Source organism: Anomaloglossus baeobatrachus, chromosome 3, assembly GCF_048569485.1.
Source record: "Anomaloglossus baeobatrachus isolate aAnoBae1 chromosome 3, aAnoBae1.hap1, whole genome shotgun sequence".
Lineage (NCBI taxonomy): Eukaryota > Metazoa > Chordata > Amphibia > Anura > Aromobatidae > Anomaloglossus > Anomaloglossus baeobatrachus.
Genome location: NC_134355.1, coordinates 618131397 through 618155103, shown reverse-complemented (window position 1 = coordinate 618155103; position 23707 = coordinate 618131397). Strand labels below are relative to the sequence as shown.

At 51.3% G+C, this 23707-nt stretch overlaps 1 protein-coding gene across 3 annotated transcripts in view; it reads left to right on the top strand.

Annotated features, from left to right (window-relative positions):
• The window catches only part of KIDINS220 (kinase D interacting substrate 220), a 249348-nt gene that overhangs the window by 56194 nt on the left and 169447 nt on the right, over positions 1-23707 (top strand). For all 3 annotated transcript variants that reach the window (XM_075341087.1, XM_075341086.1, XM_075341085.1), the window contains exons 9-13: positions 10773-10871; positions 10985-11083; positions 11298-11396; positions 11492-11669; positions 11781-11945. In XM_075341087.1, the coding sequence (XP_075197202.1) occupies positions 10773-10871; positions 10985-11083; positions 11298-11396; positions 11492-11669; positions 11781-11945 (640 nt within the window). The remainder of the gene's footprint in view (positions 1-10772; positions 10872-10984; positions 11084-11297; positions 11397-11491; positions 11670-11780; positions 11946-23707) is intronic.

Below are 23707 nucleotides of genomic sequence, written 5' to 3'. Positions count from 1 at the left end.
TACAGGAGTGTATTCTGGCTGCAGAGCTTCCACCTCAGCAGCATGTCTGTCACTAGGAGCAAGGCTGCAAACATGTACGCTATATGCACTGCGTGTAAGCTCATTCTGCCAGAGCCAAGCACATACCCACATTGTGATTCCTGTGCTAACATGTTTGTGTCACAGCCTGGAGCCGCCTCAGAGGTCCCTCTGGCTGCTCCGGCCCAGGTGGCTGAACCCCCGGCTTGGGTAGCTTCCTTTTCACAAGCTATTTCCCAGTCTTTTGCCGACTCCATGGGGCAGCTGTCCCGAACACTGCTGTCCATGCATCAGCCCCCCTCTCAGGGTGTCTCTGCGGCTCCTAGCTCTGCAGAGCCCTCAGAGCATGTCCTAGGACCCCGTCCCCCTAAACGGAGACGCAGGGAACCTTCTCCTTCCTCGTCCCACGGCTCTGATTCACAGGCCAAGGTACAGGGCGAGGAAGATTCGTTTACTGTGGGCTCAGACGCTGCCTCTATGTACCCCATTGACTTGTCTGAGGGTGATGCGGATGTTAGTGACTTGATTGCGTCCATTAACTCCGTACTGAACCTCAACCCACAAGAGTCAGAGGAACAACCCTCTCTGGTAGAGGTACACCAGTTTACCTCTCCTAAGAAACCTAGGAGTATGTTTTTTAACCACTCCAGCTTTCAGACCACTGTTAACAAGCCCAGGGCCTGTCCTGACAAACGTTTTCCGAAGCGTAGTTCAGATGACCGTTTTCCTTTTCCACCGGAGGTGGTTAAGGACTGGGCCCAGTCCCCAAAGGTAGACCCTCCGGTGTCCAGAATCTCAGCCCGCACAGTCGTAGCTGTGGCTGATGGCACTTCTCTTAAGGATTCCACTGACCGCCAGGTTGACCTTCTGGCCAAGTCTGTATATGAGGCGGCAGGAGCCTCGTTCTCCCCGTCTTTTGCGGCAGTGTGGGCTCTTAAGGCAGTCTCTGCCTCTCTGGCGGAGATTCATTCCCTCTCCAGGGACTCTATTCCTGAGACGGATGCCTTAACTTCTCAAGCTTCGGCTTTTGCATCCTACGCCATGTCTGCCATCCTGGAGGCTTCTCACCGCACTGCGGTGGCCTCCGCTAACTCCCTCGCGATCCGCAGGATCTTGTGGCTTCGAGAGTGGAAAGCAGACGCTTCCTCTAAGAAGTACCTTGCGAGTCTCCCTTTTGCTGGGTCCCGGCTGTTTGGGGAACAGCTGGATGACATAATTAAGGAAGCTACAGGCGGGAAGAGTACTTCCCTGCCACAAGCTAAACCCAAGAAACCTGTCCAGGGCAGGAACCAATCGAGGTTTCGTTCCTTTCGTTCCTCTAACTGGTCGTCCTCTAAGCCCTCGGCCTCGTCCACTACCGCAGCCAAGGATCGTAAATCCAACTGGCGCGCAAAGCCGCGTCCTCAAAAGACCGGAGGAGCCGCTGCCACTAAGGCAGCCTCCTCGTGACTATCTGGCCGCGCCAGCAACGTCCTTGGTCGGTGGCAGGCTCTCCCACTTTGGCGACGTGTGGCTGCAACACGTCTCCGATCAGTGGGTGCGGGATATCATCTCCCACGGCTACAGGATAGAATTTTCTTCAAGCCCGCCAAACAGATTTTTTCTGTCCACCCCCCCCCTGCTCCAAAGCCGCCGCCTTCTCTCAGGCCGTGGCATCCCTGCAGGCCAACGGTGTAATTGTTCCGGTTCCCGCCCGGGAACGGTTCAGCGGTTTCTACTCAAACCTCTTTCTAGTCCCCAAAAAGGACGGTTCCCTCCGACCCATCCTGGATCTCAAGCTTCTCAACAAGCATGTTCAGGTGCGGCACTTTCGCATGGAATCTCTGAGATCGGTCATTACATCAATGACCCAAGGAGATTTTCTGGCATCCATCGACATCAGAGATGCCTATCTGCATGTGCCTATTGCGGTTTCACACCAGCGTTGGCTACGCTTTGCGATCGGAGAGGAACATTTCCAATTCGTGGCTCTCCCCTTCGGCTTAGCCACGGCCCCTCGAGTATTCACCAAGGTCATGGCAGCAGTGGTTGCGGTCCTGCACCTCCAGGGGTTGGCAGTGATTCCTTACCTGGACGACCTTCTAGTCAAGGCCTCATCCAGTGCAGACTGCCAGCGGAGTGTCTCTCTCACTCTCGCCACGCTAGTTCAGTTCGGGTGGCTTGTCAACCTGCCCAAGTCCACTCTGATCCCGACCCAGGTGCTTTTGTACCTAGGGATGCAATTCGAGACTCTGCCGGCACTTGTCAAGTTGCCCTTAGTCAAACAGCAGTCCCTTCGTCTGGCGGTGCGCTCTCTGCTGAGGCACCGCCGTCATTCCATCAGACACCTCATGCAGGTGCTGGGTCAGATGGTGGCGTCCATGGAAGCGGATCCCTTTGCTCAGTTCCATCTGCGTCCCCTGCAGCTGGACATTCTCCGCTGTTGGGACAAGCGGATCTCTTCCTTGCACAGGCAGGTGGCTCTGTCGTCACAGACCAGGAGCTCCCTTCAGTGGTGGCTTCGGCCCCTCTCTCTGTCTCAGGGACGCTCCTTCCTGACTCCGTCCTGGGTGATCCTCACCACGGATGCCAGCCTCTCCGGTTGGGGAGCAGTATTTCTCCATCACCGAGCACAGGGCACTTGGACTCCGTCCGAATCAGCCCTCTCGATCAATGTGCTGGAGATCAGAGCTGTGTTTCTAGCTCTCCTAGCCTTTCACCACCTGTTGGCGGGCAAGCACATTCGAGTTCAGTCGGACAACGCGACAGCGGTTGCCTACATCAATCACCAGGGCGGGACTCACAGCCGTCTGGCGATGTTGGAGGTTCAACGAATCCTCCAGTGGACGGAGGACTCAAAGTCCACCATGTCTGCAGTCCACATCCCAGGCGTGGAAAACTGGAAGGCCGATTACCTCAGCCGTCAAACCGTGGACAGCGGCGAGTGGGCCCTGCACCCGTCAGTGTTCAGATCAATCTGCCGCAAGTGGGGCACTCCGGAAGTGGACCTAATGGCATCCCGGCACAACAACAAGGTTCCGGTTTACGTGGCTCGCTCCCACGATCCTCAAGCCTTCGCAGCAGACGCACTGGTTCAAGATTGGTCTCAGTTCCGTCTGGCCTATGTGTTTCCCCCTCTAGCGCTCTTGCCCAGGGTTCTGCGCAAGATCAGAATGGAGGGCCGTCGAGTCATACTCATTGCTCCGGACTGGCCCAAGCAAGCTTGGTACCCAGACCTGCTCCGTCTGTCCGTAGAGGTGCCGTGGTATCTCCCGGACCGCCCAGACCTTCTCTCTCAAGGTCCGTTCTTCCGCCAGAATTCTGCGGCTCTCAGATTGACGGCGTGGCTCTTGAGTCCTGGATCCTAACGGCTTCAGGCATTCCCTCTGAGGTCATCTCCACCATGACTCAGGCTCGGAAGTCTTCCTCGGCCAAGATTTACCACAGGACTTGGAGGATTTTCCTGTCCTGGTGTCGCTCTTCCGACCATGCTCCTTGGCCGTTCTCCTTGCCGACCATCCTGTCTTTTCTACAGTCCGGTCTACAGCTAGGACTGTCCCTCAATTCCCTCAAGGGACAGGTGTCGGCTCTGTCGGTATTGTTCCAGCGGCGTATCGCCCGACTGGCTCAGGTGCGCACTTTCATGCAGGGCGCATCTCACATCATTCCTCCTTACCGGCGGCCCTTGGATCCCTGGGACCTTAATCTGGTCCTCACGGCCTTACAGAAACCCCCCTTTGAGCCTCTCAGGGAGGTTCCCTTGTTTCGACTTTCACAGAAAGTTGTTTTTCTAGTAGCCATAACTTCTCTCAGGAGAGTTTCTGATTTGGCTGCGCTCTCTTCAATTATATACCAATATAGATGACATAAAGTAGAAATTTTTGCAAAAACCAGAGTATGACTACTTTAAAAATTAGAATATTTTAATTAATCAAAAATCACTTACAAACACGTATAATTAAAATAAGGGTGTTTTGAGAAAGGGAGGAAAAAACTTCCCTAACCTGACCCTTCCTCAATGACGGGGGTCGGCGTCCTAAAGTGAAGACGCCCCCGTTCCTCGACGGCTTAACCCTAGTTAGTCCCTCCCTCAAGGGTTAGAAGTGTCCCCTAATAGATGGAATCAACCCCAACACTGGTAACACCACAGTGAGGAAGAGGTGCTCAGTCCACAGTAGCTAATTTGTCTGTATCACTACTTGGGTGAGTGAGGGTGGGGTCTAGGGATGTCGTCATGTATTAAGAGTCCATGTGCTCAGTATAAAGGATAGAAATGAGAGTCACATAGATTATGACCATAATATACTTTTGTCAATTATAGACACAGTTCAGATTAGTGCAACGGATGCCCAATAAGGGCATGATTCATATTGGATATATGAAAGTTCAAGAAATGCCCGACGCGTTTCGCCCTTGTCAATGTTCAGGGGCTCATCAGGGGCTTTCCAACGTATTCTTGAACGAAGTGTCCACTTTTGAACAATTCTATGACAAACACAACAAATTAAACCTATATTAGTAACAATGTCCAATGATCAAACACAGCAACCTATGTAGGGACTGAACACCAATACTAACCAGTAGTGGTACAGATTGTTCACTTCAGGCGGGTATAAGGAGATAATACACTGTCTACCCAGCTGGTCAATCATGAGGCTAGTCAGGATAGCTTGTGCACCTATGTAGATAGACACATTATCAGTTAAGGCCAAGCCAGTTTGCTAAATATATGTGTGATATCACAACCATACATACTGCAGACAGTACCTTGTCTTAGTGCAGGTGCCTGTCTCACTCAGTTAAAGAATCTGTATAGTCAAAACTGGACCCTGATAAGAGGTTAAAACAGGGTTTTATATACTGCCTTAGATTTTTCAAAACACACATGGGTTCAAAACATCAGTGTTAAAATACCTGAAATATCAGATCCATCATGGAATGTACGTTACGTTGCTCAGGATCAAGGCTGTGGCATAAGGCTGAATACCTCTAGTCCGAAATAGAACCGGTTCCACTGCATAAAATATACAATAGTATGGGTAACTCCAATTAGTCTCAGGAAAGGGAAGAGCCTGCTTGATGTATCATAGTATTTAAAAACCGTGCAGCAATACCTTAAATATATCAGTCAGAGTAATTATCCTCCACTGGTCACCTATGTTGCCGACGGCCTTGAGAGGCTTATACAGCCACCAATATCAAGATAAATACCCAAAACAGTCCCTGAGTTGGAGAGAGGGGCATATTTAGACAATATGTCTCACTATACATCCCTCCTCGTTCCCATACATAACGGAGCACATACCTATTAGCTGTCCCCACGTGTGGCCAGGAGTTACCGTAATAGATGACAGCCAACCTATAAGCAAATATATGCATATCAGCCTCCATTAGGCACATATCACTTCAGTTGCTAGTCAGGGGATGTAGCGCTCCTACCTTAAACAGGTCCGTCTGGGGAGAACCAATGTGGCGTCCAGTGATCGCTGACATAATGTAGCTATGCCGGCTATTTAAACATGTTTGGCGCCATCAAGACGGAAAACCGGAAGTGACGTCGCGCAACTTTTTCCAGCCTCCCAGGACGTGTGGAAATGCTCACATCACGTCCGGTCAGGTGATCGGATGGCGTGCGCCCGAGATTCACCTCCCCAGGACCGACGAACATAAGTTCCTGGGTGTTAAGAAGTTACACATAGTGTATACGCATGCGCAGTCCAGTGCTGACGAATTGTGCTGTCGGCACATCATAGCGCTTGCGTGGCCATAAGATGTGGTAAAGCTATATAGGCTAAACTTGCCATACGCTCACGTAAAGGGTAACAGAGCGTGAAACAGGGGACCATAGAGAATCTTTATGTGACAAGGTATCGCCATTAGAACAGTCAGGGGGCGGTGCCTATACCTGAAATTAAAGGGGAGGTTTTTAACCAGAGTTAGAACCATGCCTGGTGCAAACAGTAATGAACCCATGTAGGCAACTGGTTATAAGAACATTGGACATAGTTATTGCCACCCAGTCACGGATGAATAGTGTAGAAAATTATAAGGATAATTTGTTATTGCTCAAAGATGGCACATAGCGGACCTATGTATGCAATACAATGATAAGATATACACATTGCCAGTAAATTCATTACCGCAACTGCTGACCCCTCTTTGGTTTTTGTGGGTCTAATTATTTATCTGGAAGGTCTACTACAGACACAGTATTCCTAAAAATTTCGGACTAGAGGTATTCAGCCTTATGCCACAGCCTTGATCCTGAGCAACGTAACGTACATTCCATGATGGATCTGATATTTCAGGTATTTTAACACTGATGTTTTGAACCCATGTGTGTTTTGAAAAATCTAAGGCAGTATATAAAACCCTGTTTTAACCTCTTATCAGGGTCCAGTTTTGACTATACAGATTCTTTAACTGAGTGAGACAGGCACCTGCACTAAGACAAGGTACTGTCTGCAGTATGTATGGTTGTGATATCACACATATATTTAGCAAACTGGCTTGGCCTTAACTGATAATGTGTCTATCTACATAGGTGCACAAGCTATCCTGACTAGCCTCATGATTGACCAGCTGGGTAGACAGTGTATTATCTCCTTATACCCGCCTGAAGTGAACAATCTGTACCACTACTGGTTAGTATTGGTGTTCAGTCCCTACATAGGTTGCTGTGTTTGATCATTGGACATTGTTACTAATATAGGTTTAATTTGTTGTGTTTGTCATAGAATTGTTCAAAAGTGGACACTTCGTTCAAGAATACGTTGGAAAGCCCCTGATGAGCCCCTGAACATTGACAAGGGCGAAACGCGTCGGGTATTTCTTGAACTTTCATATATCCAATATGAATCATGCCCTTATTGGGCATCCGTTGCACTAATCTGAACTGTGTCTATAATTGACAAAAGTATATTATGGTCATAATCTATGTGACTCTCATTTCTATCCTTTATACTGAGCACATGGACTCTTAATACATGACGACATCCCTAGACCCCACCCTCACTCACCCAAGTAGTGATACAGACAAATTAGCTACTGTGGACTGAGCACCTCTTCCTCACTGTGGTGTTACCAGTGTTGGGGTTGATTCCATCTATTAGGGGACACTTCTAACCCTTGAGGGAGGGACTAACTAGGGTTAAGCCGTCGAGGAACGGGGGCGTCTTCACTTTAGGACGCCGACCCCCGTCATTGAGGAAGGGTCAGGTTAGGGAAGTTTTTTCCTCCCTTTCTCAAAACACCCTTATTTTAATTATACGTGTTTGTAAGTGATTTTTGATTAATTAAAACATTCTAATTTTTAAAGTAGTCATACTCTGGTTTTTGCTGCGCTCTCTTCGGAATCCCCCTTTTTGGTGTTTCACCAAGACAAGGTGGTTCTTCGTCCGTCTCCGGACTTTCTCCCTAAGGTGGTGTCTCCTTTCCACCTTAACCAGGACATTTCATTGCCTTCTCTTTGTCCGGCCCCTGTGCATCGCTTTGAAAAGGCGTTGCATACCTTGGATTTGGTGCGGGCACTCCGAATCTATGTGTCACGCACCGCTGTTTTTAGGCGGTGCACCTCACTTTTTGTGCTAACCACTGGTCAGCGCAAGGGTCTCGCTGCTTCTAAACCGACCCTAGCTCGTTGGATCAGGTCGGCTATCACCGATGCCTACCAGTGTTCTCAGGTGCCTCCCCCGCCAGGGATTAAGGCGCACTCGACCAGAGCTGTCGGTGCCTCCTGGGCTTTCAGGCACCAGGCTACGGCTCAGCAGGTTTGTCAGGCTGCCACGTGGTCCAGTCTGCACACTTTTTCGAAGCACTACCAAGTGCATGCTCATGCTTCGGCAGATGCGAGCTTGGGCAGACGCATTCTTCAGGTGGCTGTCGCCCATTTGTGAAGTTAGGTTTTGCCTACTTCTCAGTTGGTTTATTCCCACCCATGGACTGCTTTGGAACGTCCCATGGTTTGGGTCTCCCATAAGGAACGATAAAGAAAAAGAGAATTTTGTTTACTTACCGTAAATTCTTTTTCTTATAGTTCCGACATGGGAGACCCAGCACCCTCCCTGTTGCCTGTTGGCAGTTTTTTTGTTCCGTGTGTTTCACCGGCTGTTGTTAGTAGTCAGAGTTACGGTTATTCCGAGTTTTACTCTATCTCTACTTATGGGTGGATGTCCTCCTTCAGCTTTTGCACTGAACTGGGTAGATTGTCATCCAGGGGGTGTATATAGCCCGGAGGGAGGAGCTACACGTTTGAGTGTAGTACTTTGTGTGTCCTCCGGAGGCAGAAGCTATACACCCATGGTTTGGGTCTCCCATGTCGGAACTATAAGAAAAAGAATTTACGGTAAGTAAACAAAATTCTCTTTTTCCACCTCTACCCCTGCTGCCCCTGGTAATCAGGAAGATCAAGGCAGAGGGAGTCCCGGTGATACTGATAGCACCGGACTGGCCCAGGCGCGCCTGGTACGCCGAATTAGTACAAATGCTCACAGATGTACTGTGGCGCCTTCCAGACATCCGAGACTTGCTGACCCAAGGGCCCATTTCCGATCAGAACTCCAGAGCCCTGAAGCTGACGGCATGGCCATTGAGACCTGGGTATTAACAAGAGCGGGATTCTCCCCCGCGGTTACCTCCACCATGATAAGCGCCCGAAAGCCTGCTTCATCCCGCATTTACCACCATACGTGGAAAATCTTCCTTTCATGGTGCAGGGAAACTAACGTCCAGCCTATGCCTCTGGCCATCCCCAGAATTCTCGACTTCTGCAGTCTGGCTTGCAAGCGGGGTTGGCTCTCCGTTCCCTTAAAGGGCAGGTCTCAGCGCTCTCAATCTTCTACCAATGCCACCTGGCTCAAAAACCGCAAGTCAAGACCTTCCTCCAGGGCGTTTACCATCTAGTTTCCCCGTACAAACGTCCGCTGGACCCATGGGACCTCAATCTCGTTCTGGACGGTCTCCAGAGGTCCCCCTTTGAACCTCTCAAGGAATCCTCCCTTGCTCTTCTGTCCTGGAACGTAACATTCCTGGTGGCAATTACGTCCATCAGACGGGTTTCGGAGCTGGCAGCACTCTCTTGCCGCGAGCCTTTTCTGATTTTTCACCAGGACAAGGTGGTTCTGCGCCCCCTTCCGGTTTTTCTTCCAAAGGTTCCTACCCCATTTCATTTGAACGAGGACATTGTTTTGCCTTCCTTTTGTCCACACCCAGCTCATAGGGTGGAAAGGTCTCTGCATTCGTTAGACCTCGTCAGAGCTCTTAGATATTACATATCCAGGCCAGCCCCCTTTAGGAAAACGGACTTCTTGTTCGTCATTTCTGAGGGGCCTAAGAAGGGACAGGCAGCTTCAAAGGCAACTCTGGCTCGCTGGATTCGCTCTGCGATCCAGGAAGTCTACCGCTTGCAACTCAAGCCCATTCCTAGTGGGCTGCGGGCTCATTCCACGCGAGTAGTTGGCGCTTCTTGGGCCATTCGGCATCAGGCTTCAGTGGAACAGGTGTGTAAGGCTGCGACCTGGTCTAGCCTACATACTTTTTCAAAGCATTACAGAGTCCATACCCAGGTTTCAGCTGAGGCAAATCTGGGTAGGAAAATTCTGCAAACGGCAGTAGAGCACCTCTCTCAGTAGGCGCTCCAGACTGTCTGGGACTGGTTCCTCGTCCTTGGGTTGTGTTGTCTTTCTTTTATTTTTCCCACCCATGGACTGCTTTAGGACGTCCCATGGTCCTGTGTCCCCCAATGAGGCATCAGAGAAAAACGGATTTTTGTGTACTCACCGTAAAATCGTTTTCTCTTAGCCATCATTGGGGGACACAGCACCCACCCTGTTGCCCTGTTGGGCCTTGGTTCTCTCAGTACCTTATTTGGTTATGACTCTTTTTTTTCTCACGTTCCTCTGTTGAGATAAGTTCTTACTATTTTTTTCTCCTACTGCTTGTGTACTAAAACTGAGGTTGCCTGGCCCGGCCAGGGGGTGTATACTGCAGAGGAGGAGCTAATGTCTTTTGCATCTACTTAGTGTCCTCCTATGAATAGGCAGCATAACACCCATGGTCCATGGTCCTGTGTCCCCCAATGATGGCTAAGAGAAAACGATTTTACGGTGAGTACACAAAAATACGTTCATCAAGCCATTTCTGACAACAGCTGATCTGCGGCGCTGCAGGGTGTCAGACCCACGGAGCTGATTTTGATGACTTTGAGGCCATCAATATCTAAGTATTCGACAAACCCTTTTACTTGCTGAAAAGATATTAAAAATCGCTTTATACAAATGTGTCTTAAAGTTAAAACCTCACTTTAAGTTTCCTGCATTTGTTAAAGCGGTTGTCAAGGTATTGGCCAACCCTTTAAATGTTTACCATCACAGGAGGGTCCAACTTTGACTTATTGAATGAATTAGTCCACCTTGTGAAATAAAAATAACTGGCATCGGGTATGCCTGGGTTCACGGGACGTAGTTATGCCACATGTTGTCTGCAGTCAGTCAGCGGACACTACTGGGCTGAGAAGTGAGAGCACAGCAGGCCTATGGTCACCATTAACTGACTTCAGGGATGACATAGCACAACAATGTCACGTAAACCCCAGGAGATCCAGGTCGGGAGAAAAGTATCTTTTCTTTATTTTTTTTTTGTTTGCAAGGTTTGTCCAGGTAATGAACAACCCCTTTAAATCTGAATGTTAATGTTTAGTGCAAAGTTGTGTGAATACTGTGTAGTGAGTCCATTTCTGTGGTTATTTCAGAACTTTCTTTTTTTCCTCTGCATAACAGAATGGAGACACTGTCCTGATCGGAGCTGTCCGTGGCGGTCACGTTGAGATTGTCCGAGCCTTGCTGCATAAATATGCCGATATCGATATCAGAGGACAGGTAGCCTGATTTATCTTTTATTCTTTCCGACATGTCCTGATTTTTATATGATGCATTTGTCATTGACCTGATTGATAGTTTGGATCCTCATTTCATCTTCTTCTGTTTCTTAGGACAACAAAACTGCTCTGTACTGGGCTGTGGAGAAGGGGAATGCCACCATGGTCCGTGACATCTTACAATGTAACCCGGACACCGAAATCTGTACAAAGGTAACGATCAAAGAGATGTGCGTCCTCATCTTTGTATATAGAATGATAAAGTAAATTATTGTAGCAGTTTCACCCATTGCTTTTTATTTTTGTTTTTTACCTGTTTTAATTAGTAAATTTGGTCCCTTATTACATATATGAAAAGAAAGAGAGCATGAAAGCCAAGACTGAGTGTTGAAGGGGTTAAAGAGTAACGTACAATTTTGCTTTTCAGGATGGAGAAACTCCACTGATTAAGGCAACCAAGATGAGAAGTATAGAGGTGGTGGAGCTCCTGCTTGACAAGGGAGCAAAGGTTTCCGCAATTGACAAGGTAAGAGAATTGGTAGCCGGTGGGTCACAGTGACGTGGGGCTCTAATGTACTGTAATCTGTCTGGGGTTTTACAGTAAATCCGTTATATTTTCAGAAAGGAGACACTCCGCTCCACATCGCGATCAGAGGCAGAAGCCGTAAACTCGCAGAACTGCTCCTGAGGAACCCGAAAGATGGCCGATTACTATACAGGCCCAACAAGGCGGGAGAGACCCCGTACAACATCGACTGCAGCCACCAGAAGAGTATTCTCACCCAGATATTTGGTGCCAGTACGTGTACTTCTCTCCATTCAGATCCCTTTGTGTTTCTATAGTCACCTTTTCTTCTTGTATGTATGTTATGTCATATGCCAGGCTTCACGTATTTTCCGTCTCTTGCAGGGCACCTTTCTCCGACTGAGTCTGATGGTGATATGCTGGGTTATGACTTGTACAGCAGTGCCCTGGCTGATATCCTCAGCGAGCCCACAATGCAGCCCCCCATCTGTGTTGGACTTTATGCTCAGTGGGGGAGCGGGAAGTCCTTTTTGCTCAAAAAGCTTGAAGGTAACGTCATTACTGGAGATTACGTCTCTATTCGTTAATATGACAAGTCTAAAGGCTTCCATACACATTAAAGGGCTTGTCAAAAAAAGAACAGTCAATGTTATACTAAATATCTATGTAATTTAACAATCCCACCACTTTTCTTTTCTAATGTGCTTCAATTTAAAATGTCTTTCTTTATCGTTCCTTTGGGAGACCCAGACCTTGGGTGTTTAGCTTCTGCCTCCGGAGGACACACAAAGTACTACAACTAAAAGTGTAGCTCCTCCCTCTGAGCCTATACACCCCCTGGTGAGCCAGTCACATCCAGTTTATCGCTTTGTGTTCAGGAGGACATACATCCACACATGCATTCTCATATGATTTTTTTTCTTTTTTTTTTTGGAAAAAGATTGAAGAAGTGCGGGTCCACGTCTGGACTCCCGGCATATCCCTTCTCACCACACTGTCGGTGGTGTTGTAAGGTTGATTTCCAAGGCTGGAGCCTTACATGCCGTGCTCCTTCACCATCTCTCCTGGGCTCTGGATTGAAGTGGGAGCCAGCGCGGTCTCCATGCCTGGCAGGAGACCGGTCTCCGTCCACAGCCCCTTGAGGACCCTGCTGGACCGGAGCACTAGTCCCCATGGACCTGGCCCTGCGTCTCAGCAGCTAAGTACCTGAGACGTTCATATGTTGGGGGTCCCTGTCCTTTGTGTGGGGAGAGTGTGTTTGCTGTATTTGTTTTGACATTTCCGGCGGGTCCTCTGGCTTTTCGTCCGAGAACCGCGCCGATGGTGCCTGCGCGTCGGCCTCGCTGCTCAAATTTAGGCCCCGGCTTCGCCGGAGGCCTAGTTTCTGTTACCTGCCCTCGCATGTCATTCATGCAGAGGGACAGGCACGGCTCCTCCCGGCGGCCGTCCTGCACAGGGGAGGGACACTCCCCACTGCTTGTGCGTGACTCCCCCCCTGCAGGCCTTCATGGCCCTCCAGATCCCGCTTTCCTACAGGGACGCCCCCATCCCGCCCCCTCTCTTCGCTCCGGCGGCCATTTTCTTGGACAGGGTTCACTCTGCGCTGGGACATCCTGCACTCTGCATCCCTGCTGAAGTGCTGTGCATTGGGGGTCCGGGCTTCGGGATCTGGAGGGCACACGGTCTGGTAAGCCACAGCCGGTCTCTGGTTGTGGACCTCTGAATATACTCCCTGGGGTTCATTCTCTTTGTAGAAGCTGTTTCCCCACTCCAGCAGCATGTCTCACACGAGGAGCAAGGCTCCAAAGCTTTATACTGCATGCGCTGCATGTAAGCTCCTGCTGCCTGAACCGAGCACCTATCCACATTGTGATGTCTGCTCTAACTTGGAGGTGCCACAGCCTGGAGTCTCACCCCCAGTGGTCTCTCAGGCTGCTTCTGCACCTGTGGCTGAACCCCCGGCCTGGGTAGAGTCCTTCTCTAGGTCTATCTCCCAGTCATTTGCTGAGTCCATGGGACTTCTGTCCAGGACTTTGATGAATATGCATCAGCCCCCTTCACAGGGTGCCTCTAATGCTCTTGCTAAGGGTCCTTTAGGATCCCTATCCTCTGACCTCCGTCCACTGGAGCTCACAGAGGATTCATCATCAGGGCACAGACCCCGTCCTCCTAAGAGGCGCTGGAGGGTTTCCTCTCCCCCCTCATCCCGCGGCTCTGATTCAAGGGTTGAGGACTCGCAGGATGAGGAGGATGCCTTTACAGGGGGCTCGGAGGCTAACTCCATGTGCCCCATTGATCTTTCCGAGGGTGGCTCAGAACTTAGTGACTTGATTGCTTCCATTAATTCTGTACTGGATCTCAACCCTCCAGTATCAGAGGAGCAACCCTCTCTGGCAGAAAAGCACCAGTTTACCTCGCCTAAGAGAGTAAAGAGTGTGTTCTTTAACCACTCCAGTTTTCAGACCGCTGTGACAAAACCCAGGGCCTGTCCTGACAAACGCTTCCCAAAGCGTGGTTCTGATGACCGTTTTCCCTTTCCACCTGAGGTGGTCAAGGAGTGGGCTCACTCCCCAAAGGTAGACCCTCCGGTGTCTAGGCTCTCAGCCCGGACCGTTGTGTCGGTGGCTGATGGCACTTCCCTTAAGGATGCCACTGACCGTCAGATTGACCTTCTGGCCAAATCCGTGTATGAAGCGGCGGGGGGCCGCGTTTTCCCCAACTTTTGCAGCAGTGTGGGCCCTCAAAGCCATCTCTGCTTCTCTAGAGGAGATGCATTCCCTCATCAGGGAATCTATGCCCGAGATGGTTGCCTTAACTTCTCAAGCTTCAGCTTTTTCTTCTTATGCCATGTCCGCCATGCTAGAGGCTTCTCACCGCACTGCGGTGGCTTCGGCTAATTCCCTCGTTATCCGCAGGATCTTGTGGCTTCGAGAGTGGAAGGCAGATGCTTCTTCAAAGAAGTACCTTGCTGGGCTCCCTTTTGCTGGTTCCCGGCTGTTCGGTGACCAGCTGGATGAAATTATTAAAGAGGCTACTGGCGGGAAGAGTACTTCCATGCCACAAACCAAGACCAGGAAACCTGCCCAGGGTAGGATTCAGTCGAGGTTTCGCTCCTTTCGTTCCTCCAACTGGTCGTCCTCTAAGCCCTCCGCCTCGTCCGCTAACTCAGCTAAGGACCAGAAATCCAGCTGGCGCTCAAGAACGCGTCCACAGAAGACCGCAGGAGGTCCTGCCACTAAGGCAGCCTCCTCGTGACTCTCTGCCCGCTCCAGCAACGTCCTTAGTCTGTGGCAGGCTCTCCCACTTTGGCGACGCTTGGTTTCAACAGGTCTCCGATCAGTGGGTTAGAGATATCATTTCTCACGGCTACAGGATAGAATTCTCTTCCAGCCCGCCAAACAGATTTTTTCTCTCAACTCCCCCCTGCTCCAAGGCCGCCGCCTTCTCACAGGCCGTGGCAGCCTTGCAGGCCAACGGAGTAATTGTACCAGTTCCCGCCCGGGAACGGTTCAGAGGTTTTTACTCCAACCTCTTCCTGGTTCCCAAAAAGGACGGTACCTTACGGCCCATCCTGGATCTCAAGCTTCTCAACAAGCATGTTCGGGTGCGGCACTTTCGCATGGAGTCTCTGCGATCAGTCATTGCCTCAATGACCCAAGGGGATTTCCTGGCGTCCATCGACATCAGAGATGCCTATCTACATGTGCCAATTGCAGTTTCACACCAGCGTTGGCTACGCTTTGCAATAGGAGAAGATCATTTCCAATTCGTGGCTCTCCCCTTCGGGTTAGCCATGGCACCTCGGGTATTCACCAAGGTCATGGCAGCAGTGATTGCAGTTCTGCACCTCCAGGGGTTGGCAGTGCTCTCTTACCTGGACGACCTTCTAGTCAAGGCTCCATCCAGCGCAGACTGTCAGCGGAGTGTCTCGCTAACTCTCGCCACTTTAGCCCAATTCGGGTGGCTTGTCAATTTTCCCAAATCCACTCTGACTCCGACCCAGAGTCTCACGTACCTAGGGATGCAGTTCGAGACTCTGCCGGCACTTGTGAAGTTGCCCTTAGACAAACAGCTGTCACTCCGGTTGGCGGTGCACTCTCTCCTGAGGCCCCGCCGTTATACCCTCAGGCGTCTGATGCAGGTGCTGGGTCAAATGGTGGCGTCCATGGAGGCTGTTCCCTTTGCCCAGTTCCATCTGCGCCCCCTGCAGCTGGACATTCTCCACTGTTGGGACAAGCGGCCTTCCTCCTTACACAAGTCAGTGCCTCTGTCGCCACGGACCAAGAGCTCTCTTCAGTGGTGGCTTCGGCCCCTCTCCCTGTCCCAAGGGCGCTCCTTCCTGGCCCCGTCCTGGGTGATTCTCACCACGGATGCCACTGTATCCGGCTGGGGAGTGGTATGTCTCTACCACAGGGCACTTGGACTCCGTCCGAGTCAGCCCTTTCAATCAATGTGCTGGAAACCAGAGCCGTGCTTCTAGATCTCCTAGCATTTCACCACCTGCTGGCGGGCAGGCACATTCGAGTCCAGTCAGACAACGCAACAGCGGTTGCCTACATCAATCATCAAGGCGGGACACGCAGCCGCCTGGCAATGATGGAGGTACAACGCATTCTTCAATGGGCGGAGGACTCCAGGTCCACCATATCCGCAGTCCACATCCCAGGCGTGGACAACTGGGAGGCAGATTATCTCAGCCGTCAAAGCGTGGACGGTGGCGAGTGGTCCCTGCACCCGGCATTATTTCAGTCGATCTGCCGCAAATGGGGCACTCCGGACGTGGACCTAATGGCATCCCGTCACAACAACAAAGTTCCTGTTTACGTGGCTCGCTCCCGTGATCCTCAGGCCTTCGCCGCGGACGCTCTGGTTCAGGACTGGTCCCAGTTTCGTCTGTCCTACGTGTTTCCCCCTCTAGCTCTCTTGCCCAGAGTCCTGCGCAAGATCAGAATGGAGGGTCGTCGAGTCATCCTCAGGCGAGCTTGGTATCCGGAGCTGCTCCAACTGTCCGTAGAGATGCCGTGGCATCTCCCGGACCGTCCAGACCTACTCTCGCAAGGTCCGTTTTTCCGCCCGAATTCTGCGGCCCTCAAATTGACGGCGAGTCCTGGATTTTGACGGCTTCTGGTATTCCCCCTGAAGTCATCTCCACTATGACTCGGGCTCGCAAGTCTTCCTCCGCTAAGATCTATCACAGGACTTGGAAAATTTTCCTGTCCTGGTGTCGGTCTACCGGCGATCCTCCTTGGCCATTCTCCTTGCCGACTCTTCTGTCTTTACTACAGTCCGGTCTGCAGCTAGGACTGTCCCTCAACTCCCTCAAGGGACAAGTTTCGGCTCTGTCAGTTCTGTTCCAGCGGCGTCTCGCTCGGCTGGCTCAGGTCCGCACCTTCATGCAGGGCGCATCTCACATCATTCCGCCTTACCGGTGGCCCTTGGACCCCTGGGACCTTAACTTGGTGCTCACGGTCTTGCAGAAACCCCCCTTTGAGCCTCTTAGGGAGGTTTCTTTGTATCGTCTTTCACAGAAAGTGGCTTTTCTGGTTGCCATAACTTCTCTTAGGAGAGTCTCTGATTTGGCTGCGCTCTCCTCGGAGTCTCCTTTTTTAGTCTTTCATCAAGACAAGGTGGTTCTCCGTCCGACTCCGGACTTCCTTCCTAAGGTGGTCTCTCCTTTCCACCTTAACCAGGACATTACCTTACCTTCCTTCTGTCCGGCCCCTGTTCATCGCTTTGAAAAAGCTCTACATACTCTAGATCTGGTGCGTGCTCTCCAGATCTATGTGTCTCGCACCGCTGCGCTTAGGCGGTGCACCTCTCTTTTTGTGCTAACCACAGGTCGGCGCAAGGGCCTCCCTGCTTCTAAGCCGACCTTAGCCCGTTGGATTAGGTCGACCATTTCGGACGCCTACCAGAGTATGCAGGCGCCTCCCCCGCCGGGGATCAAAGCACACTCGACGAGAGCTGTCGGTGCCTCTTGGGCTTTTAGGCACCAGGCTACGGCTCAACAAGTCTGTCAGGCTGCCACTTGGGCTAGCCTGCATACCTTCTCGAAGCACTACCAAGTGCATGCTCATGCTTCGGCAGATGCGAGCTTGGGCAGACGCATCCTTCAGGCGGCGGTCGCCCATTTGTGAAGTTAGGTTCTGCCTACTTCTTAGTTTTTCTGTTTATTTCCTACCCAGGGACTGCTTTGGAACGTCCCAAGGTCTGGGTCTCCCAAAGGAACGATAAAGAAAAAGAGAATTTTGTTTACTTACCGTAAATTCTTTTTCTTATAGTTCCGTCTTGGGAGACCCAGCACCCTCCCTGTTGCCTGTTGGCAATTTCCTTGTTCCGCGTGTTTTCACCGGCTGTTGTTGTGGACAGAGTTTCCGGTTGTTCCGGCTCTTGCTCTGTTCTACTTGTGGGTGGCTATTCTCCTTCAGCTTTTGCACTAAACTGGCTGGGACTGGCTCACCAGGGGGTGTATAAGCTCAGAGGGAGGAGCTACACTTTTAACTGTAGTACTTTGTGTGTCCTCCGGAGGCAGAAGCTAAACACCCAAGGTCTGGGTCTCCCAAGACGGAACTATAAGAAAAAGAATTTACGGTAAGTAAACAAAATTCTCTTTTTTTGCATCTCCAGACCACACTGCTTTTGTACTTGCATCTTCAGTCCCCACTGCTTCTGTCCTTTCATCTTCAGTCCACACTGCTTCTGTCCTTGCATCTTTAGACCCCGCTGCTTTTGTCCTTGCATCTTCAGTCCACACTGCTTTTGTCCTTGCATCTTCAGACCACACTGCTTTTGTCCTTGCATCTTCAGTTCACACTGCTTCTGTCCTTGCATCTTCAGTTCACACTGCTTCTGTCCTTGCATCTTCAGTCCACACTGCTTCTGTCCTTGCATCTTCAGACCCCACTGCTTTTGTCCTTGCATCTTCAGACCCCACTGCTTCTGTCCTTGCATCTTCAGTTCACACTGCTTCTGTCCTTGCATCTTCAGTTCACACTGCTTCTGTCCTTGCATCTTCAGTCCACACTGCTTCTGTCCTTGCATCTTTAGACCCCGCTGCTTTTGTCCTTGCATCTTCAGTCCACACTGCTTTTGTCCTTGCATCTTCAGACCACACTGCTTTTGTCCTTGCATCTTCAGTTCACACTGCTTCTGTCCTTGCATCTTCAGTTCACACTGCTTCTGTCCTTGCATCTTCAGTCCACACTGCTTCTGTCCTTGCATCTTCAGACCCCACTGCTTTTGTCCTTGCATCTTCAGACCCCACTGCTTCTGTCCTTGCATCTTCAGACTACACTGCTTTTGTTTTTGCATCTCCAGACCACACTGCTTTTGTCCTTGCATCATCAGTCTACACTGCTTTTGTCCTTGCATCTTCAGTCCCCACTGCTTCTGTCCTTGCATCTTCAGACCACACTGCTTTTGTCCTTGCATTTTCAGACCACACTGCTTTTGTCCTTGCATCTTTAGACCACACTGCTTTTGTCCTTGCATCTTCAGTCCCCACTGCTTCTGTCCTTGCATCTTCAGTCCACACTGCTTCTGTCCTTGCATCTTCAGACCCCACTGCTTTTGTCCTTGCATCTTCAGTCCACACTGCTTTTGTCCTTGCATCTTCAGACCACACTGCTTTTGTCCTTGCATCTTCAGTCCCCACTGCTTTTGTCCTTGCATCTTCAGTCCCCACTGCTTTTGTCCTTGCATCTTCAGTCCCCACTGCTTTTGTCCTTGCATCTTCAGTTCACACTGCTTCTGTCCTTGCATCTTCAGTCCACACTGCTTCTGTGCTTGCATCTTCAGTTCACACTGCTTCTGTCCTTGCATCTTCAGTCCCCACTGCTTCTGCCCTTGCATCTTCAGTCCACACTGCTTCTGTCCTTGCATCTTCAGACCCCACTGCTTTTGTTTTTGCATCTCCAGACCACACTGCTGTTGTTTTTGCATCTCCAGACCACACTGCTTTTGTCCTTGCATCTTCAGTCCCCACTGCTTTTGTCCTTGCATCTTCAGTTCACACTGCTTCTGTCCTTGCATCTTCAGTCCCCACTGCTTCTGCCCTTGCATCTTCAGTCCACACTGCTTCTGTCCTTGCATCTTCAGACCCCACTGCTTCTGTCCTTGCATCTTCAGTCCACACTGCTTCTGTCCTTGCATCTTCAGTTCACACTGCTTCTGTCCTTGCATCTTCAGACCCCACTGCTTCCGTTCCCTCGCATCTTCAGTCCACACTGCTTCTGTCCTTGCATCTTCAGACCCCACTGCTTCCGTTCCATCGCATCTTCAGTCCACACTGCTTCTGTTTTCGCATCTTCAGACCACACTGCTTTCTTCAGCGCTCTATTGGGAGACCCAGACGATTGGGTGTATAGCACTGCCTCCGGAGGCCACACAAAGCAATTACACTAAAAAGTGTAAGGCCCCTCCCCTTCTGGCTATACACCCCCAGTGGGATCACTGGCTCACCAGTTTTCTGCTTTGTGCGAAGGAGGTCAGACATCCACGCATAGCTCCACTGTTTGTAGTCAGCAGTAGCTGCTGGCTATATCGGATGGAAGAAAAGAGGGCCCATATGGGGCCCCCAGCATGCTCCCTTCTCACCCGCGGTGGTGCTTGTAAGGTTGAGGTACCTATTGCTGGTACAGAGGCTGGAGCCCACATGCTGTTTTCCTTCCACATCCCCTTAGGGCTCTGTGGAAGTGGGATCTTACCGGCCTCCAAGCCCTGAGGCCGGGCTCCATAAACAGACCCAGAGAACCTGCTGGATTTGGAGCGGGAGTGCCGTTCAGAGACAAGGCCCTGCAACTTTCAGGTACTCTGTGTCCCCGGCAGGCACGGACACTCTCAAGGCTTGCTGAGCGTTATAGTGCGCCGGGGACAGTAGCGCTGTGCGCTGGGGTTAGGTCACTGCAGCTTTGCTGAGTGACGTTACATGTTGGGAACTACTGCGCCGACCGCTGCTGGAGCGGCGGCGCAGCTGCGACTTGTGGTGCGCCGGGGACTTTGCGCCGACCGCGCTTTTACGGCGGCGGCGCTTCTAACTTTAGCCCCCGGCTTCTGCGGCCTAGCGCCGCTTCGTTCCCGCCCCCACCCTGTCAATCAGGGTAGGGGAGAGACGCTGCTCAATTGGCAGCGCCGAGGGCTGGAGCTTTATTTACATGCGCCAGCCCTCTCACTAGGCACAGTGGGAAGCAGGCTTCCCGCTCTTCGTCTGTATACGCCCAGGGCCCGCCCCCCCTCTCCACAAGGACGCCGGCAGCCATTACACATGCGGTCTGGCTGGGGAAAGGCAGCAGGCTCTGGGAGACCCAGACTAAGGGGATTTCGGCGACCACACACCCGCTCCTAAGCGGGCGGTAAGCTGCACTTTAGTGCTGGCCCCACTTGTGCCTCAGTGTTATATTAGTGTACTTTTTTGTTAGTACCATATATATATATAGTTGCACTGTAAGGTCGCTTCTTGGCTGGACACCCTGTACTGCTCTGAGGAGGCAGCAACATGTCATCCGCAAAACGCAAGGGTGCCAAGGCACAGGCTGTGTACACTGTTTGTACTGCATGTGGGGCTGATCTACCGGCAGGCTCCAAAGACTCACATTGTATGCAATGTTCAGTCCCAGTGGCACTCCGTCAGCCAGAGCCTAATGTGGTGGTAGCCCAGGCAGAGACGCCTGTGAACCCTGCCCCGGTGACGGGGACAGACTTTGCAGTTTTTGCTGACAAAATGTCTGTGACTATGTTAAAAATCCTGGAGACCTTGCAGTCCAGGCCAGTTACTCAGACCATGGACACTGCTGTGTCTATGCTCTCCGGTCCCCCTCAGTTGGAACTAATCCGTACTTCAAGGGGGTCTCAAGCATCACAGGCTGAAGTCTCTGACTCAGATGACAGTCCCAGGCAGCCTAAGCGAGCTCGCTGGGAAAGACCCTCCACGTCCTCACACTGCTCAGGGTCTCAGCGAGAAGAGTCTCTCTGTGATGAGACTGAGGACGGTGATCAGGAATCTAATCCTGAGGCTCCTTTCAATCTGGATGCCCCTGATGGTGACGCCATGGTTAATGACCTTATATCGGCAATTAATAGACTGTTGGATATTTCTCCCCCAGCCCCTTCTGAAGAGGAGGCAGCGGCACAGCAGGAGAAGTTCCATTTCCTGTATCCCAAGCGTAAATTAAGTGCTTTTTTGGACCACTCTGACTTCAGAGAATCGATCCAGAAACACGACGCTCATCCAGATAAGCGTTTCTCTAAACGTTCTAAGGATACCCGTTACCCTTTTCCTGCTGAGGTGACCAAACGCTGGACCCAGTGTCCAAAGGTGGATCCCCCAATTTCCAAGCTTGCGGCTAGATCCATAGTCGCAGTAGAGGATGGCGCTTCACTTAAAGATGCCAACGACAGACAGATGGACCTTTGCTTGAAATCTGTCTATGAAGCTATCGGCGCGTCGTTTGCTCCAGCATTCGCGGCCGTGTGGGCACTCCAAGCTATTTCAGCTGGTTTAGCGCAGGTAGATGCTATCATACATCCAGCAGTGCCGCAGGTGGCGTCCCTAACTTCGCAAATGTCTGCGTTTGCGACCTATGCTATCAATGCTGTCCTAGAATCTACGAGCCGTACCGCTATGGCGTCCGCCAATTCTGTGGTTTTGCGCAGAGCCTTGTGGTTAAAGGACTGGAAAGCAGATGCTGGTTCCAAAAAATGCTTAACCAGCTTGCCATTATCCAGGGACAGACTGTTTGGTGAGCCATTGGCTGAAATCATAAAACAGTCCAAGGGTAAGGACTCTTCCTTACCACAGCCCAGAGCAAGTAAACCTCAACAGAAAAAGTGGCAGTCGAGGTTTCGGTCCTTTCGAGGCTCGGGCAAGGCCCAATTCTCCTCGTCCAAAAGGACTCAGAAAGAACAAGGGAGCTCAGATTCCTGGCGGGCTCACTCACGCCCCAGGAAAGCAAATGGAGGAACCGCTTCCAAAGCGGCTACCTCATGACTTTCGGCCCCCTCCCTCCGCATCCTCGGTCGGTGGCAGGCTCTCCCGCTTTTGCGACATTTGGCTGTCACAGGTCAAGGACCGGTGGGTAACAGACATTTTGTCTCGCGGGTACAGAATCGAGTTCAGTTCTCGACCTCCACTTCGGTTCTTCAGAACCTCCCCACACCCCAACCGAGCAGATGCCCTGCTGCAGGCGGTGGACTCTCTAAGAGCAGAAGGAGTCGTGATCCCTGTCCCCCCTCAGGAACGGGGGCGAGGATTTTACTCCAATCTCTTTGTGGTTCCAAAAAAGGACGGCTCCTTCCGTCCTGTTCTGGACCTAAAACTGCTCAACAAGCATGTGAACGCCAGGCGGTTCCGGATGGAATCCCTCCGCTCAGTCATTGCCTCAATGTCTCAAGGAGATTTCATAGCATCAATAGACATCAAAGATGCTTATCTCCACGTGCCGATTGCTACAGAGCACCAACGCTTTCTACGCTTCGTGATAGGAGACGACCATCTTCAGTTCGTAGCTCTGCCATTTGGTCTGGCGACAGCCCCTCGGGTGTTCACCAAGATCATGGCGGCAGTGGTAGCAGTCTTGCACTCTCACGGACACTCTGTGATCCCTTACTTGGACGATCTACTGGTCAAGGCACCCTCTCAAGAGGCATGCCAACTCAGCCTGAATGTTGCACTGGAGACTCTCCAGTCGTTCGGGTGGATCATCAACTTCCCAAAGTCAAATCTGTCACCGACCCAATCACTAACGTATCTTGGCATGGAGTTTCATACTCTCTCAGCGATAGTGAAGCTTCCGCTGGACAAGCAGCGGTCTCTACAGACTGGGGTGCAGGCTCTCCTTCAAAGTCAGTCGCACTCCTTAAGACGCCTCATGCACTTCCTCGGGAAGATGGTGGCGGCAATAGAGGCGGTTCCGTTTGCGCAGTTTCATCTGCGTCCACTTCAATGGGACATTCTCCGCCAATGGGACGGGAAGTCAACATCCCTAGACAGGAAAGTCTCCCTTTCCCAGACGGCCAAGGACTCTCTGCAGTGGTGGCTTCTTCCCACCTCATTATCACAGGGAAGATCCTTCCTACCACCGTCTTGGGCGGTGGTCACGACAGACGCGAGTCTGTCAGGGTGGGGAGCAGTTTTTCTCCACCACAGGGCTCAGGGTACGTGGACTCGGCAGGAGTCCACCCTTCAGATCAATGTTCTGGAAATCAGAGCAGTGTATCTTGCCCAACTAGCCTTCCAGCAGTGGCTGGAGGGAAAGCAGATCCGAATTCAGTCGGACAACTCCACAGCGGTGGCATACATCAACCACCAAGGGGGG